This window comes from Nematocida displodere (assembly GCF_001642395.1).
Source record: "Nematocida displodere strain JUm2807 chromosome Unknown 1, whole genome shotgun sequence".
Classification (NCBI taxonomy): Eukaryota; Fungi; Microsporidia; genus Nematocida; species Nematocida displodere.
In genome coordinates, this window is record NW_027138130.1 from 585,163 (window position 1) to 601,715 (window position 16,553).

Here is a 16,553-nt window from a genome sequence, read left to right on the forward strand (position 1 = left end):
ATTATTCATGTATTTCCATAGCATCAGTTACGCTTACCAGGGAGTAGACCTGCTCTTTTTTGATATGGATGCTTTGCCTGGGGTAGCTGTAGGTGGTGCTAGGCTCCTTTTTTCCAATGACCTTGTGTGAGCGCGTGTGCTTGGTGGCAAAGGTGGCTGCTGGGTCGCTCTGAATGGTGCAGATGTCAATGTTGGACCCAGAGTAAAGGTCGTTGCGGATGCCGGCCTCTATGGCCTGGGAGGCGAGCTCCACGGCCTCCTCCATCGTCATGTTGACCTTGTACTGGCTCTCAAGGATGCCAATGGCTGCATACGACCCTGAGCCCTGGGCCGTGTACGGGAGAGAGTCTACGCTTCCGTGGGGATGGATCCCTGAAAGAACGGGGCCGTCGGCATCGAGGCCCCCAACAATAAGACTCGCCTGGACCGCTCCTCTGTAGCGGAAGAGGTGCCTTTTAAGGATGTTTATGCAGTGGATCGGGGAAGGTATCCTCTCGTACTTCAGCTGGTGCCTGTACAGCGACGCCTCGGCCATACGGGTGGTAAAGTAGGTGTCTGCAGCTGTTCCAGCGCCACAGCAGTAGATGTTATCAGCTATTCGGTGGATTTTTGAGCAGTTTTTGTTAGCTACAATCGGACCGTTTGTTGATCTTGTATCTGCTGCTAAAACGACATAGTCTGAGCCTTTTATGCCAACGATGGTGGTTCCGGTTTTAGTAAAGCTGGGAGTAGAAAGACCCTTCATGAAAAAACAAAAAGAAAATAGATGAAATAGCAATTTTCTTTTTGGAGAATGGATGGTGAACGAAGACACAGCTGGCATAACCCCGAAAGAGAGAGAAGAAAGCGGCCCGAGTCTTCTAGGTTCTCTTACTCCCATCCAGACAGACAACCAGCGGAGTACAGAAGAAGACACCAATGGACGCCACAGAGACATAGATATAGACATGCTGTACCACCCGGTGCTGCCGCTACGCCACAAGCACCCACACCGGCACCCACACCGGCACCCCCCACCAACCAGGCCGATAGCCAGGCCACCAACCAGGCCAGTGCTGCCGATACACCACAGGCACCGGCCCCATCCTTTATCTCCGTTGTAGCATACATTATAGCAAAAGAGAAGGTAGAGAGTGAAGAAATAGAGAGGGTGGCAGGTTTAAGCCAGAAACTCAACGAAACAGTTCCGTACTCGATAGAAGAAGAAATAGCTTACTGGGAAGAGAACCAGGGGCTAAAAACGCTGGGCATTGAAGCTGAAGTGATAGGAAGTTCGTTGGTCAGCGCAGAGACAAGGAGCACTCTTAACGAAGCACCCGTTCCAGATATTCTTCCCAATACAGTTACAGCCTTTGTTTTCAACACCAAGATGATCTCTCCCAAAAAAGCCCATCTTATTGCCAATAGGGTTTACATCTACAAGGGAGAGAGCAACCTTCTTAGAAAGGCCTTTGGCAAGCGGGGCAAAGACTTCTCCGCCATCCAAAAAGAGTTCTTTCCGTACAGAACCACCAAAGACCTTATTCACATCTACTACCACAAGAAGTACACTTTTAGGCTTAAGTCCTGGCAGGGGGCGTACAAAGACTCCAGAAAAATCAGAGACGTTGATTTGAAGGAGCTTATTCACCAAGAGTGGTCCACCGAGGAAGAAAACACCTTCATCACCCTTCTCCCAGACCTTGGAAAGAAGTGGGCCCACTACATCAACGATCTTCCAAAAAAAACGGAAGAGGACGTCAAGGCCTACTACAAGTACTACAAACGCTTCCTAGCCGTGGAAACAAAAGTTCCAAGAATAAGGGGGGACAGAGAGAAAAAGGAGGGGAGCGGTGTTGAGCACTGGAAAGCCCACGAAAGACAAACCTTTGCCCTGCTTTTCCCGCAGATAGGCAAGAGCTGGGGCATTCTCGCCAATTACATCGTCACCAAGAACGCGACTGAAATCAGAAGCTACCACCGGCTGTACTATAAAAATCTTAGCACCGGAGAAAAGATTCTTGAAGCACACCTCAAAGACCTGGGAGAGGCCGAGGTTCGAACAGAGCCTCTTTCTTCCCCAAAGCTTTCTGGGCACGCCCAGCCACACGCCCACACAGCAGGCGTTCTTTTTACCACTAATAAATAGAGTCTTTCACCGTTTGTTTTTTGCAAAATTATGCACGGTGAAGTAGAGGAAATACACGAGAGAATCCAAAACTTAGAAAGGCTAGGAACAGCTATAGAAGCAACCTACAACGACTACCTCCTCGATAAGATCACAGAGATGTTTAGCCCCGAGGAAAAAGACGCGTTCATCGTTGCCTCAGATAAAAAACGGCCAGCCACCCTCAGAACCAACACCCTCTTCGATAAGCGGAGCACCATCCTCCACAAGCTCTCCACCAGGGGAGTAAACGTTGAAGGCATTGAGTGGAGCGACTGCGGCGCAGTTGTTTACAACACAGACGTGCCCATTGGCGCCACCCCGGAGTACTTGGCCGGCTTTTACATGCTCCAGTCTCCCTCGTCGATGCTGCCCGTCATGGCGCTCAGCCCCCAGCCGAATGAGAAGGTGGTTGATATGTGTGCAGCTCCCGGGGGAAAGACCACCCACATCGCTGCGCTCATGAGCAACACCGGGGTTCTTTATGCCAACGACGTCTCCAAAGAAAGAGTCTGCTCGCTCGCAGCAAACATCCAGAGGATGGGGGTTACCAACACCGTTTGCATGAACATGGACGGCCTAGCCCTCCCCATTGACAAGGCTGACAAGGTGCTGCTTGATGCACCGTGCTCAGGCACGGGGGTGCTTTCAAAGGACCCTGCGGCCAAGAGAAACAAAGATGCTGAGATTATTAAGCGCATCCAAATGAAGCAGAAGCGGCTCATTCTCAAAGCCTTCGACATGCTTGACTCGCACAAGCCCGAGACAGCTACGCTTGTTTACTCAACCTGCTCGATTTTGGTGGAGGAGAACGAGTACGTCGTGGACTACCTCCTCAGGAAGCGGCCCAATGCCCGGGTGGTTGACACGGACCTTCCCATTGGCAGGGAGGGCTTTAAGTCCTTCAGAGGCCTCCACTTCCACCCCTCGCTAAGACTGACCCGCCGGTTCTATCCACACGTCCACAACACCGATGGCTTCTTTGTCTCCAAGATAAGAAAGACCGGGCTTAACCAGAAAGAGATCGAAGACCGAAGAAAGGCCCAGGATGCATCCAGGAAGAGGCAGGGCCTAGAGCCATACCAAAAGAAACAGAAAACAGTCTCCAATGAGCCGAAAACATCGAAAACGTCGAAATAACCGGGCCAATACGCCATAACCATACGCCATACGCCATATCCAGCACGCAATAAAAAACATCAAGCGTTTATTAGGTTGTCCCGTACGTACTGTGTGCCGTACCGTGGCCCGTAAGGTGCCGTACCGTGGCCCCTTTAGGGGGTGCATCGGCCGTTGAAGCGCGGGTAGAGACAGGCCTGTCTTACTTTGTGGACAATCTTTGGCATCAGCCCCATAATGATCCGCTCAAAGCCTAGGCCGTACCCTCCATGGGGCGTGGGCCCGTAGAGAGACTGGTCGGTGTAGAAGGCATACGGGGCCGGGGAGATACCCTCCCGCTTGAAGCCTTCTAAAAGCTCGTCGTGCTTCCACAGCCTCATTGACCCCCCAACGATTTCTCCAACGCCGGGGTAGAGAAGGTCGCAACTGTTGGTAAGACCTTCCCCGTGTCTCTCCATATAAAAGCTCTTCATGTGGGCGGGGAACCTAGTGAGGAAAATAGGCGCTCCCTGGCCCACCTTCTCACAGACAAACCTTTCGGGGGCATCGGGGATGTCATCGTCGTAAGTGAACGGCCTTCCAGACTCCTGAAGAACGTTGTGCTCCCTGAGAATATCAATGGCCTCTGAGTGTGCCAGTCTCTTGAATGGCTTGGCTGGAATAGCTACGCTCTCAGCAGGTAGCGAGAACTGCTGAAGAATTGGAACACAGACTTTGTTGAACCCCTCCATGATATAGATGATCAGGTCTTCTATCTCTGAGAGCAGACGATCAAAGTCTATCCAGGCAAGTTCTGCTTCAATGTGGGTGTACTCGCTCAGGTGTCTCCGGGTGTTGCTTTTTTCAGCTCGGTAGGACGAGGCAATGCAGTAAACCTTGTTGAACACAGGAATGGCAGTTTCAAGGTAGAGCTGCGAGCTTTGGGTGAGGTAGGCCTTCTCGCCGAAGTAGTCCAGCTCAAAAAGAGTGCTGCCGCCCTCCACCTGTGTTTGGACAAGTGTTGGGGGTGTTACCTCGGTGTAGCTTTTCTGGTAGTAGTATTCTCTGGTAATGCGAAGCAGTTCAGCTCTTATTTTCATGGTAGCTGCCCGTTCAGGCTCTCTCAGGAGAAGATGTCCGTGGTCAAGCAAAACAGACTCACTCGTTGTTTCTTTGTCAATCTCAAAGCCTGGAGCTGCTTTGTCCCCGAACACTTTGCACTCACTGACGTGCACTTCGCAGTCAAAACTGTCTTTGGTAAAGTTGGCTTTTACCTCACCAAACACTTCAACTGAGGTGTTCTTGGTTAGGTGAACTCTTGGTTTGTCTTCGGTTACGCTGTAGAAGCATTTAGCTAAGTGCCCCCCTGAATAAACAGTGAAAAAAATCTTTTTCCCAACCTCGTGGCAGGTTCTAACCCACCCCGTAATGTAAATCTGTTGCCCGATTAGTTCTTTGGTCACGTCTTTTATGTCGTATGGTATTGCACTCTTTTTAATGTCCATAATGACTAAAAAAATTATTCTTAAATAGTTTGGTGCTCGGGTTATGGGGCCGTATTTGGGTTATGGGGTGGGTTAGTGGTTGGGCCGTGTTTGGTAAATTGTGTTAGGCACCTGCCACGAACGGCCACGGACTGACCCGTACCGTACCCTGGCCCATGCCGTACCCTGGCCCCAACACTGACCCATACCCCGACACTGACCCGTGCCGTACCCCGACACTAGCACTGACCAAATAAATATCTGAGCAGTGAATAAGTTTTATTTATGGAAACAGCAATTGCCATAAAGATCCCAAAGAACTTCGTTCTGGAAGGCGCTTCAGTGCTTCAACTAAAGAACGGAAAGATCTTTCTCCGCTCACAAGGGGTGCTCTACCCAGTGAGCGAGTTTCCCCTGGAGATACCTAAGTACATAATTGGAGAGGGAGAGCCGCTCTGTAAGGCTACGCGCAAAGGAGTAATCAAAGTAAATGCACACCTCCATGCCAAAGACCCAGCCTAAACCATAGGTTGACCACACTACCACCCATACCACCCGAACCACAGACTACCACAGACACATGCTAATATTTTAATATTTTTTAGCTCCCCAGTAAAATGGAAGAAAAAAAGAATCCTATGCAAAGGATAAAACTTGAGAAGCTCTGCCTAAACATCTGCACCGGAAAGAGTGATGACACCCTCAACAGAGCAGCCAAGGTTCTTGAGCAACTAACTGGACAAGCACCTATGTTCAGCAAAGCTAGAATCACCATTCGAGCATTTGGAATCAGAAGAAACGAAAAGATTGCTGCAAACGTAGTTGTCAGAGGAGAGAAAGCACTGAAGGTCCTCCAGGCAGGACTCAGAGTTAAGGAGTTTGAACTACCAAACACTTGCTTCTCAGAGACGGGAACCTTTGGGTTTGGCATCCAGGAACACATCGACCTTGGCATTAAGTACGACACCAGCATTGGTATCTTTGGAATGGACTTCTGCATCGTTCTATCCAAGCCAGGAAGAAGAGTTGGCGAGAGAAAGAAGAGACAGCAGAAAGTTGGCAAAAACCAGCGAGTGACCAAGGAGGAAGCAATGGAATGGTTCGTCCAAAACTTTGACGGACAAATTGTTGTTAAGAAGCAGGCAGCAGTTGAGAATTAAATAAAGGTCTTGAGGTAGCTCTGAGCTCCGTTTATTTCATGAAAAAAAGCACTGGGTCACTGTCCGCTGCAGAAACGAGAACCTCTGCCCCAGTGTCTTCCTCTAGGTGCTCCTTCACCCTCTGAAGGAAGCCCCGCTCACTCCGAGAGTGCTCCAGGATAATAGCGGAAACATTCGACCTGTTCAGGAAGAGAAGGTCGTGATGCGATGCCTCCCCGGTGATAACAAGCGACGGCAAGGCCCGAGTGCTCTCTTTTTCCCCAGGCACCTCCTCAGCCAGCTTTTTCAAAGACCGGGCACTTGACCCGGCCCCTGTAGCAATCTGCTCGGGAAGGCTGTCAAGCGTGTGGGTCGCTGCAAGGGCGTACCTGACACACCCAAGCGAGAGGGCGGTGGAAAGAGCGACCAGGATTTCTTTGATGGTTGATTGATTCTTAAACACCTGAATGAACCCAACAGTATCAACGATCTCTGTTTTGGGAATGAGCGAGCCAAGCCAGGCATTTATCCCGTTAGAGGCTCCATCCAGGGCCGTGTGTGGCGTGTACACTGACAGGCCCATGTTTATGCAGCGGTAGAGGAGGGGAGTGCTCTGGTTGATCTGCTTGATCGGAGAAAAAATAACTGGGTGGTAGGCTACCACGGAAGAGACGCCCAGGGCCTCGCACTCATCAAGAACCTGATGGGTCAGATCGATGCAAAGAAGCACTTTTCTTTCGGTGCTGGTAAACTCCAGAAGAATGCCAACGTTATCCCACGAGTGGTCAGCCCTTTCAAGCGGATGGATCTTTTCCAGGGACTCTGCCACCTCTTTTATGAAACACATGCCAAGAAATAAAATGCACGGGCAGCTTTAATGAAATATTTTATGGAGGAGTGTCCGGGGAATGTCGGAGATTGCGGGAATTGCGGGGATGTTGGAGATTGCGGGAATTGCGGGGAGAGGGCAGATAGACGTCTTGGCGTAAAAGATGGCTTAGACCATCTGATAGCACGTGGAGCCCCTGGAATGTACCGCATTGGCATTCTAACAGCTCTCTCGCAGATACCAAACAAACCTACCAGGGCCGAGCAGCACCAGTACAGCCAACTAGTAGCTGCAACCCACCCTCGCATCTACCAGGCACTTCTTCAGAGGAAGAGTGCTCTTGACTGGTAGGCCTGGGCGTTCGGGTGCTTAAGAGTCAGAGTTTTTCTTTTTATAAATGGCCAGAGCACACGACAAGAAGGAGAAAGAAAAAGACCGCTCAGCAAAAAAAGAACGATCAGAGAAGAAAGAGTCTTCAAAAACATCAAAAACACCAAAAACAGAAGAAAAGACCTCCAAAGCACCCGCTGCCAAAGCTAACCCCAAAGCTACACCCCTCTGCACGGACAAAGTCACCAAAAAAGTCTACTCACTTATTGCACTGGCCAAAAGCAACGGCCTGCTAAAAATAGGCGTAAATGAGGTTATCAAAAGACTGAACAAAGGAGACGCAGAGCTTGTCTTCCTTGCCGGAGACGCTAAGCCATTCGCTATTGTTGAGCCTATCGTTCATCTCTGCGAGAACAAGAACAGGACATTTTATTTCGTGCCAAGCACAAGCTCTCTCGGAAAAGCCTGTGGGCTAACTAGGCCAGTCGCAGGGTGTGTCGTTATGTACTCTGAGCAATCGTCTATCACAAAGCTTGTTAGCGAAATTAGAGATCAAATGAGCAACGTATAAGAATAAACCGTTATACCGTTATACCAGGGTTCTATTAAGCTTCAAAAGCTGCCGAAGATCTTCCATGATCAGAGAGGTTACAGCACTTCCTGAGGGCTTTCCTCCATAGACAACTCCCGAGGCACCCTCGCCCTCCTGGTAGATACTTTCATGGGGGCAGGGGCAAGGACGGGGCATTGGGTGGTAGTGGTTGCCTTTCATTGGCACCACTGTTTGCTTGCAGCAGCGTATGTGAAGAAACTTCTTCTTTGGGCGTGGGAAGCAGATGGCATCGTTTGTTACCGCTGGACAGTTTTGGCTTGGCTCTGTGTACCCTGGCAATGGGTTGTATGCAGGTGGTGGGGTGTATGTGGGTGGTGGGGTGTATGTGGGTGGTGGTGTGTATGTAGGTGGTGGGGTGTATGCAGGTGGTGGGGTGTATGTAGGTGGTGGGGTGTATGTGGGTGGTGGTGTATAGGTGGGTGGTGGGGTGTATGTGGGTGGTGGTGTAGGTTTACAGGCGGCATATGATGGTGCTGGTGGTAATGGGGCAGGTCCTTGGAGCAGCATTCTTGCTTCCTCCGGAGAGATGCGCTGGGTGAGGTTAAGGTCTTGCACGGGTGGGGCACTGGGAACGGGTGGAACAGCCTCTTCGGTTACACCAAGAACCTTGCATATTGTTGACCCTTTCCCCCTGCCCATTGCCCCAGACCCTCCTTCCTGAAGGCTGCTAAGCCCTTGGGCCCCCACCTTAATAATTGACTCGGTGGATCTATCGTAGCAGTACATCTTGTCTGGCGAGCAGAGAGTTGGGTCTATCTCAAAGCCCCAAACTATTCCAATACCAGCGACTGCAAGTAGAAAGCATATCTTCATACTAATCCAATCCGGAATACGACTATTTACTTGTTTTACGCTGTTTCACAGATTATAAACCAATAGGCACCTTTTAAAACGTTTCGGGTCTCGGTCTGTTTTTGGGTGCAGGGTTGGTTCGGGTTGTAGGGTCTGGGTCAGTTCGGGGTGGGGCAGTGAGTGGCTCAGTCCAAATGTGTTTTTATTTTTTTATTTATGCATCTTCAGGAGATTAAAGAGTTGGTGTCTTTGTCTCTAGACCCAGCAAAAAGAAAGGAGGCAGAAGCCAAATCACAAAGACTGGAAGGATCAAGCGAGGAAGTTTTTGGCTTGCTTGAATTTATAGCTGATTCTGCAGAGCCTGCACAGAGCATGGGTGCTATCTTTCTGAAAATATCTGTTTCTAAGTCGCTGAATCATTTAGATGGGTTAGTGCTGAAAGAGGCGTGCAGATTAATTCTAAACCCGTCATTGGTATCTGTAGAGCGCACCCACCTCCTTCTTTGTGACACACTTGCCCTAATGAATAGAAAGCTAGACAGCTCAGACGTAGAACTTCTGGTAGAGATGCTCTCCCCAGTGGACAGAGAAGAAACAGTTAGAATACTGCACATGATAGGAGCATACGCCCTTAAGTACCGAACACTAACCCGGAGCAATGAGCTATACCTGGACATAATCGCAGTTATTGGTCTGGTGGGGCCTAAGCTGCTTGCACTGGCTGAAACAATTGCTGCTACGGGCACACAGCCACGGTGCAGGTCTCTGTACACGGCCTTGTTTGAAGTCTTTCTTTCGCTAATCACCCAGGACCTGCCAGACTTTGTTGAAGAGAACATTCTTCCATTTGTCTCCTGCTTAATGAATGGCTGTGACCTAACCCGAGACAACGACGCTATTCTGATGTTCAGTGTGCTGGATGTACTCTGTCGCCGGTTCGTTGATGCTTTTGAAGATGCGTCAATCTTTTTAACCCACTCCTTCAAGGTCTTTGAAGTCTTAGATACCCTCTCTGAGCGGGTGCAAACACTCTTCCTGAAATACTTCACTGGACTCCTGGAAAATGGAGCATTCGCCCATTTTAGAGTATCCAACGCCCAGGACGTGATAGAGGCACTTCTGCCACGAGTCTCGCACTTTGAGGATGTTGATGAGCCCCTGGAATTTACCAGGGTGGTTTTTTCGCCAGATATGAACCTGCAACGGTGCATCGCTGCTGAAGCTATCACCGAGCTGGTCCTTTCCAACCCACAAACACACAGCTACATTCTTGAGAAAGCCTCAGACCCCCGGGCATACCCCAGTGTCCTCTACCTGACCAGCTTCACTCTCCGCGCCTCTCCACAGACCCACGCCTCCAAAATAGCCTGCAGCCTGGTCGAGGGCGTTGTTCAGAGCTTGCTCCAGCAAAGAGAAGGACCGGCCAATGAAGAGGCGGCCCTGGCGCTGTTCTGCCAACTGAGCCTAATGGCCATGGTTGTATCGACTGGGAGGTACGGGCTAGACAGGGAAACGGGGGCAAGGCTCTTTGTGAAGGTGCTTGGAATGCTTGAGCCGTCGGAGGAGTACGAGTACATTAGATACGCTGGAAGCAACCTGATTGCTCTCCTTGCCAGAAACTTCACCGACCAAACGGTTGTAGTTGAGCGGAGGATTTGCGAGTACTTGCTAAAAGCAACGGTCTGCTCGCCCCCCAATGAGTTCCTGGCACCCGCACTCTTTGAAGCACTGAGGGCAGGGAGCAGTGGTGACGTCGGCCTCTTTGTTCGGGAGTGCAGCAACAAGCTTATCGGGTCAATAGACACCGCCGGAGACTTTAGAGAGGCTCGAGGACTCTGGGACATTGTCTCCCTGGGGGCCCTCTCAAAAGACCCCCAGTGCGTGCGCCTGGCCTTTGAAACGGCTAAAGAGGCGCTGTCCAGGGACGCGTCCGAGTGGTTTGTGTTCGGGTTACAGGTCGTCTCTCTCTGCGCTCTGCTCTCTGAGGACGCAGAGGCCCTCGAGTCTTTGAACTACTTCATCTCTAACCAGGAAGTCTGGGAAGTTAGCGACCTCTCAGAGTCCCTGGCTTTCTGTGTGGTGGTGCTGTGCTATAAGGGATGGGGCGGCATGGCTTCCAGAGCGGCTGCTTTGTTCGAGTTTCTAGTCTCAAGGAATGACCGGGGGGCGTACGTTCTGGCGAGGTACCTTCCACGGGCAGAGAGTCTTTTGGTGCTTCGCCAGGTAGCTTCTTTCTCCCCGTGCGAATACTTACTGGCTCTAAGGATGCACGCGTTTATTGAAGACTCCGTGCTTAAAAAGAGCGTTGGCGCACTTCTGGCCCAGCCATCCATCCAGGAGCAAGACACAGCTCTGTTCCTTGGCGCACTCCGTGCTGTGTCGGGGCGAGAGGCTCTTCTGGGCGAAAAGCCTCAAATGGAGGCTATTATCCACCGCCTCCTCGCCCGGGGCGACTCTTTAAAGGGGGCCGGTGTCCACAGCCTCTCAATTATCGACCGAGTGTTTGCCAAACACGCCGGGCACTGACCCGAACTTGACCCGAACTGTCCCGAACCTTTCCGAACTGTCCCGAATCTTTCCGAACTGTCCCGAACTAACTAGCCCATTCTCTTTCAACTGCAGTAATAAATTGGTGCTCAGTAAGTCTTTCAACGGGGGCGCTGGATTTAATGGCTCGGGCCGCGTTTCCAAGGACGGGGTGGTCTTTGAGGGCGTCTATCTCAAAGAGGTACGGCTGGTAGTTGGTGAACTCTGCAGTGTTCTCTTTTTCTTCCCGGTTTTTATAGGGAACGGGTGCCCGCGGGTGCCTCTGCATCGCCCTGGAGATAACTCCAAGGATTTTGTGGGCAAGGAGCGTGTCCACGCGGAGGGCAAGGAAGGCAAGCCGTTTAACGATCGACCTAACCACGGCCAGCGAAAGGTTCTCTGCTTTAAGCACTTGGTCCGTCATTAAAAGAAGTTCGTCAGAACTTTCCATAAATAGAAATGGCGTTAATAAGTCGTGAAACATCTTGAAAAAATCGGGTAGGTCGGCACCGTGCACCGAAACCAAGGTAACCACTGCACGGAGGATAGCAACCGAAGCTTTCTTCTTGGCCTGAAGAATCCGCACAAAGCCATCGAGGGCGACTGCTGGCTCCTCAACCAGTGGCAGCCCTTGAACTATCTCAGCAATAAGCTTAAGAGTGCTAGGCTCGTCTATGTGATGCATGCAAAAGTCTAAATCGTCCATTAGCGTTTCTTCCAAGTCGTCTCTCTCTTCGCCCGCTTCCCCAAGCCTCTTCCACAGTGCTACTCTTTCTTTGCACCCTTTCATCCTTCTCTAAAAATATTTTTGAAACTCACAGACTAAGTTCGCGTTTGCTCGCCTTGGTCGGGATACTTCAACAACCCCCAATGCACCCGGAAGCGGATGCCCTGCTCCAAAAGGTCTTTTCTAAAACCTGCCTCTTAGTTGATTTAATGGTAGATTTTTCTTTAAAAAAATGTCCAAGGAGCTAAAGAACCCGATTGCCTTCCAGTGCACGGGGTGCAACACCATCGTCACCGACTCTTTCTTCCTGATTGAAAGAATGAATGACTCTCTTATCTTCACACATGCTCCAAACACTCTCATTGGTGAAGAAATAAGCCACTCGGTCGATGAAGAGGACAGTCTCTGTACCTATCACACAGTAGCTTGCCTGTGCAAGAAGCCCATTGGCAAGAAGTACGTCACAGTCAGCCAAAAGATGTCCAGCTGCCTGGGAAACTTTGCCATTGCCACCAAAGCCCTCCGCGGATACCAGCTAGGCACCACGGAAGAACCTGCTGGCCCTGAGTTTATGACCAACACCGAGATAAATGCCGAAATTGTCCGCCTTCAAAGATTCTGTACCTATCTCTATGGAAAGATAAAAGATGCTAAAGCTTAGCTCCGGCCATAAAATAAACTCTTAGCCAAAGCCCACCTACCACTGGCTCACCCTTTATTATACCAAACACTCGTTGCCTGAAAAGAACCACTGCTTAAGAATGGCCACCGATGTGTCGTCGTTGGCCACAAAGGACCGCTCGTTCTGCGACTCTTTGACTTTGAGAGTTCTTCCACTGATGCTAATGCTGCACCGGGTCAGGTCGATGGTTTCAGTCACTTTGCCCGTTCGGGTGGACGTGCGCGTAAAAATGTTCTTGTAGAGCTGAAACAGCCCACACCTCCACCCAAGGTGCCACCCCCGGTACTCCACCAGGTACACCCCACCAGTGTCCCCCCGGAGACTTGAAACCAGCACGTTTCTGGGCCTTCCTTCTATCTCCTCAATGGTCACAGCATTGGTTAGAACAAAGGACTGGGCACAGACCTGGAAGGCCTGGTTGTTTAGAATGGTTGAGAGAATGAGGGTGACCAAAGACTCTCGCTCGCTCTGTCTCCCGGGAGAGATAGACTGGAGGTGCTTGGCATCAAGCTTGTTCAGAAGGTTCGTCGCCTTTTTGATGGCTTTTACAAGGCGAACTATGTCCTCAATGGTTTTTATGACCACCCACGAGGTGTAGAGGGAAGCGATCTTCAGGACAAAGACTGTTTTCTCTTTTCCGTCACGGAAGACAAAAAGGTTAAGAAGCATCTCCACCTCAAAGGGCGGCTCTGCCCGCGGTCCCGGTGTGAATATGCCAGGGGTCCAGTCTTTGCCCTGAACTTTGGGCTCTTCGGCCCCCTCGCTCTCCTCCCACGCCTGCAGGTCTATCTTTGCCCCCTCGCCTTGCCAGTGTATCCGGTGCTTCTTTAGCTCCATACTTTCCTTGTTTTGGTTGTTTGTTTTTTTCTTATGCTTGCCGTTGCCATACATACGTGTGAAGTCTATTTTGGGGGCAGATATCCACCCCTCCTCACCTGAGTTGCCCATGAATCTAAGAAAATTACTCTATTTAATCAAAGAATAAATTTTTTACCATGGACTCTGAGCGAAGCGATCTTCAAGTGCTTGTTTCTGCATACGCCCACGAGAGCAATAAGACCGCGTTTAAGAAGCTAAAGCTTCTTTCAAGGATTAACAATGGAGGATGCCGCTTAAGCTTAAGTAAAATCAAGGACTACCTCTCAGGAATTGAGGGGGCCTGCTTCCTGGAGGGGCCAATGGTCAAGAGACTTATCAAAGAGCTGGCGAATGTTGACGTTTCCGTTGGCATTGAGTACGACCTTGTTTCTTCAAGCGAGTGGGACGAGCTTCTTTCTTGTGCGTGGACAGAGGCACTCTCCCGGATGGTTGAGTACTCCCCGGGGCTAACAGAGGAGAGCTCCTCGGTTGACGAGGAGACTAAGTACAAGCTGTCCATTCTTATTACTGGAACGCTTGCACTGATGGAGTACTGCACTGCACACATGAGCGACGCTTTGTTCGTTCGGCTGATGGAGGCGTTTGAGGAAACGCTTCTTCCGTGCACTGGTTTGCTATCTGTTCACTTTATCATCTTTTCAGCCTTTTCAAGCGAGGAAAAGTTTTCTAATGCCTTTATTTCCTTTTTGGGATCGGGGGCTTTCAACGGGTACGATCCCCGGAGAGAAAAGATGTTCTGCTACTTGTGCTCGTTTTTGGCCTCGTCCAAGTACCTTGCTCCCTCAACCCTGGCCATTTTCACCACAGAAGTACTCCCGGCCGTCCAGGAGAGACTGCTTACACAGAGCGACACCTTTGCAAGTGTTATCCTCCAGGGGCTTATGTACCTGTCCCTGGAGCTGATGGGTTTGTATGACACCTCAGTAATCGATGACGTCATCATGATGGTTAAAGATGAAAGAGTTATTAAAATGGTTTCTCTCCAGATACAGACCATGTACAAAAGTGTCCACAAGACCTACACCGTCCACCCATTCCACGGAAACATAAGCATCCTCTTCCCCTTTGAGTCTTCATCAATTCCTTTCATCCAGCACAGTATTCCAAACTACAAGCACAATGATGCACCTGGCCTTGGATAGTTCGGTGCTCGGGTTTGTGTTTGGGTTTGTGCTCGGGTTTGGGTTTGGGTTCGGGCTTTCGCAATACCTATACCTAGCAGTACGTACTACCCAGTAGCCCACGCTAATAAATAACATATATAGATTCCTCCAATGCTTAGCCCCGTACCACCCTCGTACATAGCCCTGTGCCACCCTCGTACATAGCCCTGTGCCACCCTCGTACATAGTCCCGTACATAGCCAGCCCCGTACCATTTATTTTTCAAGTTCGGGTTTGTTTTTAGTTTTTAGTTTTTATTGGTACTTTGACACTTCGGTACTTCGAGACTAGTCTACTGAGACCTGCGCAGTATGCCCCCGCGCAATAAGACGTGTGGGACTATCGCCGCTTGCCTTGTTTTGACTTCTTGCCTTTGCTGCTAAGCTTCTTAGCCACGCTTTTATGCTTGGTTTTTCTAACGGTATAGTTGGTTTCTTTTTGTTTGGTCTTGTTGGAGGTGGGCAGGTCTTTTCTAAACTTCTTGTACTTCTCGCTCTTTGCCTTTTCAATTATTTCCTCTTTGGTTGCCTTTTTCCTTATCTTAGATATCTTTTCTTCGGGAACAAAGCCATTGGGATCTTCTTCTGACGACTCTATCAATGATCCTGAGTCACTGTCCATGTCACTGTCACTGTCCTGGTTCGGGTCTAGGTTTTCATCATACTCTGAGCCCAGGTCTTGGTCAGAATCTGTTTCAAACTCGTCGTTCTCGTCCTCGTCCTCGTCCTCAGCTTCCTCTAAAACCCCGTCTGAGGCATTGGAGGAAGCGTTTTCCTCGGCCAGGGCCCTGGCTTCTTCCTGGGCGGCTTTCTTCTCAGCCTGCTTTAGCTTGTAGGCAGCCTTTTCTGACTCTCGGATCATCTTTTTCAGGGCGGTTGAGGCAGTTAGGGCCCTCTTTTTCTTTGTCTTTCGGTAGTCCAGAACATACTGGATGCACTTGTAGGCTGAGGCCTCTGGGTACCGGCGGATGATGGCTTTGAGTGAGTTTATCCCATAGGCAATCACTTCATCGTCTTTGTAGTCGTTGCAGAAGTTCTCAATAATCATTTCACAGATGGCCTCTATCTCCTTTGGTGGCGTTGTTTCATGGATTGACTGAACAATCGAGGAAAAAACAAGGGGAAGCTGGACCTGGTGCGGGAACATGAACCTGGTCATGTACCCAAGGAAGCCTTTGATGTTGATTTTGTAGAAACAGGCGATCCTTGACACAACCTGCGCCATTTTTAGCTTTAGATCGGCACTTTTGTTTGAGTTTTTCATCTGCTTGAAGATCTTGGCTCCATAGGCCGGGCCCGTGCCCTCAAGCCTTTTAAGGAGCATGATAATGTTCGGGTCCTTGCTTAGCCGCTTTTCTTCTCTTTTGGCCAGCTTTTTCTCTATCTCCTTCTTTTGCTTCTCCTTCTTTTTCTCGTCGCCTTTGGTTTCTCTCTTGATCTTGCTCCCTTTCTTTTCGGTGTCTGGGAGCTCAATATCCTCCTCCTTAACCATTAGCTCTACCCGATCCAGGAGGTACATGAAAATGAAGTTGACAACAACGTCTGGTGCCGATAGAAGAATTTCAAAAACAGTCTCTGTTGATGCTCCATCGACCCAGGCCTCTCTACTGACCATGTGCATGAAAACGTACGCAGCTCTCTTGGCATGTGCTTCCACCCCCGAGCGAATGGCGGTGAGAAGCGTCTCTTTGATGAGCGGCCAGTGCTCCTTGTCCCTGATAATCTCTGAAATGATGAACTGGACAAAGATGGTTTTTGTTCTTTTGTCCATCTCTTCAATCAGTGGTATTGACTGTTTGTAGAAGACCTCTGGGCCTATCTGCTTGGACTTCTTTAGAAGGGTTATTGAGGTAATGGCTGCCTGTGCCAGGCTCTTGTCAAGGAGCGTGTAGTAGTCAAGCATGTAGTTGAAGATGTCGCTAGCAATGTCCTCCTCGTAGTGGGTGGACACGTGGGGCAGGAAAACCAGAAGGGAGCAAAGCTCTGGATTTTTTGCTTCGGGATCAAGCTTGGATATTCTCAGCATTCCTCTCAGCTTTTCCACTTCGTTCGCATACAAGGCAGTGTACGAGGCCGGGTCTTTCTTAACGAGAAGCTGTAGCCGTACGTCCATTGTTTAAAAATTTTAAAATCTTTTACAGTTATT

At 50.0% G+C, this 16,553-nt stretch overlaps 16 protein-coding genes across 16 annotated transcripts; 9 read left to right on the forward strand and 7 right to left on the reverse strand.

Moving 5' to 3' along the window:
• Position 1: 1 nt before the first annotated feature.
• On the reverse strand, positions 2 to 745 carry NEDG_00467 (2S proteasome subunit beta 2; the record flags this gene model as incomplete). Its single annotated transcript, XM_067687885.1, has 1 exon — positions 2 to 745. The coding sequence occupies one exon, from the start codon at positions 743 to 745 to the stop codon at positions 2 to 4; it is 744 nt and encodes a 247-aa protein (XP_067545593.1).
• A 48-nt stretch (positions 746 to 793) lies between these two features.
• Positions 794 to 2,128, forward strand: NEDG_00468 (uncharacterized protein; the record flags this gene model as incomplete). Its single annotated transcript, XM_067687886.1, has 1 exon — positions 794 to 2,128. The coding sequence occupies one exon, from the start codon at positions 794 to 796 to the stop codon at positions 2,126 to 2,128; it is 1,335 nt and encodes a 444-aa protein (XP_067545594.1).
• Positions 2,129 to 2,158: 30 nt separating this feature from the next.
• NEDG_00469 (ribosomal RNA methyltransferase Nop2) lies at positions 2,159 to 3,286 on the forward strand (the record flags this gene model as incomplete). Its single annotated transcript, XM_067687887.1, has 1 exon — positions 2,159 to 3,286. One exon carries the CDS (start codon positions 2,159 to 2,161, stop codon positions 3,284 to 3,286), a length of 1,128 nt encoding a protein of 375 aa, XP_067545595.1.
• Positions 3,287 to 3,420: 134 nt separating this feature from the next.
• Positions 3,421 to 4,749, reverse strand: NEDG_00470 (asparaginyl-tRNA synthetase; the record flags this gene model as incomplete). Its single annotated transcript, XM_067687888.1, has 1 exon — positions 3,421 to 4,749. The coding sequence occupies one exon, from the start codon at positions 4,747 to 4,749 to the stop codon at positions 3,421 to 3,423; it is 1,329 nt and encodes a 442-aa protein (XP_067545596.1).
• A 264-nt stretch (positions 4,750 to 5,013) lies between these two features.
• NEDG_00471 (uncharacterized protein) lies at positions 5,014 to 5,250 on the forward strand (the record flags this gene model as incomplete). The annotated part of the gene is made up of 1 exon (XM_067687889.1): positions 5,014 to 5,250. One exon carries the CDS (start codon positions 5,014 to 5,016, stop codon positions 5,248 to 5,250), a length of 237 nt encoding a protein of 78 aa, XP_067545597.1.
• A 95-nt stretch (positions 5,251 to 5,345) lies between these two features.
• On the forward strand, positions 5,346 to 5,888 carry NEDG_00472 (60S ribosomal protein uL5; the record flags this gene model as incomplete). Its single annotated transcript, XM_067687890.1, has 1 exon — positions 5,346 to 5,888. The coding sequence occupies one exon, from the start codon at positions 5,346 to 5,348 to the stop codon at positions 5,886 to 5,888; it is 543 nt and encodes a 180-aa protein (XP_067545598.1).
• Positions 5,889 to 5,919: 31 nt separating this feature from the next.
• Positions 5,920 to 6,714, reverse strand: NEDG_00473 (uncharacterized protein; the record flags this gene model as incomplete). Its single annotated transcript, XM_067687891.1, has 1 exon — positions 5,920 to 6,714. One exon carries the CDS (start codon positions 6,712 to 6,714, stop codon positions 5,920 to 5,922), a length of 795 nt encoding a protein of 264 aa, XP_067545599.1.
• Positions 6,715 to 6,744: 30 nt separating this feature from the next.
• NEDG_00474 (uncharacterized protein) lies at positions 6,745 to 7,047 on the forward strand (the record flags this gene model as incomplete). Its single annotated transcript, XM_067687892.1, has 1 exon — positions 6,745 to 7,047. One exon carries the CDS (start codon positions 6,745 to 6,747, stop codon positions 7,045 to 7,047), a length of 303 nt encoding a protein of 100 aa, XP_067545600.1.
• A 46-nt stretch (positions 7,048 to 7,093) lies between these two features.
• NEDG_00475 (U4/U6 small nuclear ribonucleoprotein SNU13) lies at positions 7,094 to 7,597 on the forward strand (the record flags this gene model as incomplete). Its single annotated transcript, XM_067687893.1, has 1 exon — positions 7,094 to 7,597. One exon carries the CDS (start codon positions 7,094 to 7,096, stop codon positions 7,595 to 7,597), a length of 504 nt encoding a protein of 167 aa, XP_067545601.1.
• An 18-nt stretch (positions 7,598 to 7,615) lies between these two features.
• NEDG_00476 (uncharacterized protein) lies at positions 7,616 to 8,452 on the reverse strand (the record flags this gene model as incomplete). Its single annotated transcript, XM_067687894.1, has 1 exon — positions 7,616 to 8,452. One exon carries the CDS (start codon positions 8,450 to 8,452, stop codon positions 7,616 to 7,618), a length of 837 nt encoding a protein of 278 aa, XP_067545602.1.
• A 195-nt stretch (positions 8,453 to 8,647) lies between these two features.
• On the forward strand, positions 8,648 to 10,957 carry NEDG_00477 (uncharacterized protein; the record flags this gene model as incomplete). The annotated part of the gene is made up of 1 exon (XM_067687895.1): positions 8,648 to 10,957. The coding sequence occupies one exon, from the start codon at positions 8,648 to 8,650 to the stop codon at positions 10,955 to 10,957; it is 2,310 nt and encodes a 769-aa protein (XP_067545603.1).
• Positions 10,958 to 11,024: 67 nt separating this feature from the next.
• On the reverse strand, positions 11,025 to 11,747 carry NEDG_00478 (U3 small nucleolar RNA-associated protein 19; the record flags this gene model as incomplete). The annotated part of the gene is made up of 1 exon (XM_067687896.1): positions 11,025 to 11,747. One exon carries the CDS (start codon positions 11,745 to 11,747, stop codon positions 11,025 to 11,027), a length of 723 nt encoding a protein of 240 aa, XP_067545604.1.
• Positions 11,748 to 11,916: 169 nt separating this feature from the next.
• On the forward strand, positions 11,917 to 12,345 carry NEDG_00479 (uncharacterized protein; the record flags this gene model as incomplete). Its single annotated transcript, XM_067687897.1, has 1 exon — positions 11,917 to 12,345. One exon carries the CDS (start codon positions 11,917 to 11,919, stop codon positions 12,343 to 12,345), a length of 429 nt encoding a protein of 142 aa, XP_067545605.1.
• A 57-nt stretch (positions 12,346 to 12,402) lies between these two features.
• NEDG_00480 (uncharacterized protein) lies at positions 12,403 to 13,314 on the reverse strand (the record flags this gene model as incomplete). Its single annotated transcript, XM_067687898.1, has 1 exon — positions 12,403 to 13,314. The coding sequence occupies one exon, from the start codon at positions 13,312 to 13,314 to the stop codon at positions 12,403 to 12,405; it is 912 nt and encodes a 303-aa protein (XP_067545606.1).
• A 47-nt stretch (positions 13,315 to 13,361) lies between these two features.
• Positions 13,362 to 14,387, forward strand: NEDG_00481 (uncharacterized protein; the record flags this gene model as incomplete). Its single annotated transcript, XM_067687899.1, has 1 exon — positions 13,362 to 14,387. One exon carries the CDS (start codon positions 13,362 to 13,364, stop codon positions 14,385 to 14,387), a length of 1,026 nt encoding a protein of 341 aa, XP_067545607.1.
• Positions 14,388 to 14,747: 360 nt separating this feature from the next.
• NEDG_00482 (protein SDA1) lies at positions 14,748 to 16,520 on the reverse strand (the record flags this gene model as incomplete). The annotated part of the gene is made up of 1 exon (XM_067687900.1): positions 14,748 to 16,520. One exon carries the CDS (start codon positions 16,518 to 16,520, stop codon positions 14,748 to 14,750), a length of 1,773 nt encoding a protein of 590 aa, XP_067545608.1.
• Between the last annotated feature and the right edge of the window lie 33 nt (positions 16,521 to 16,553).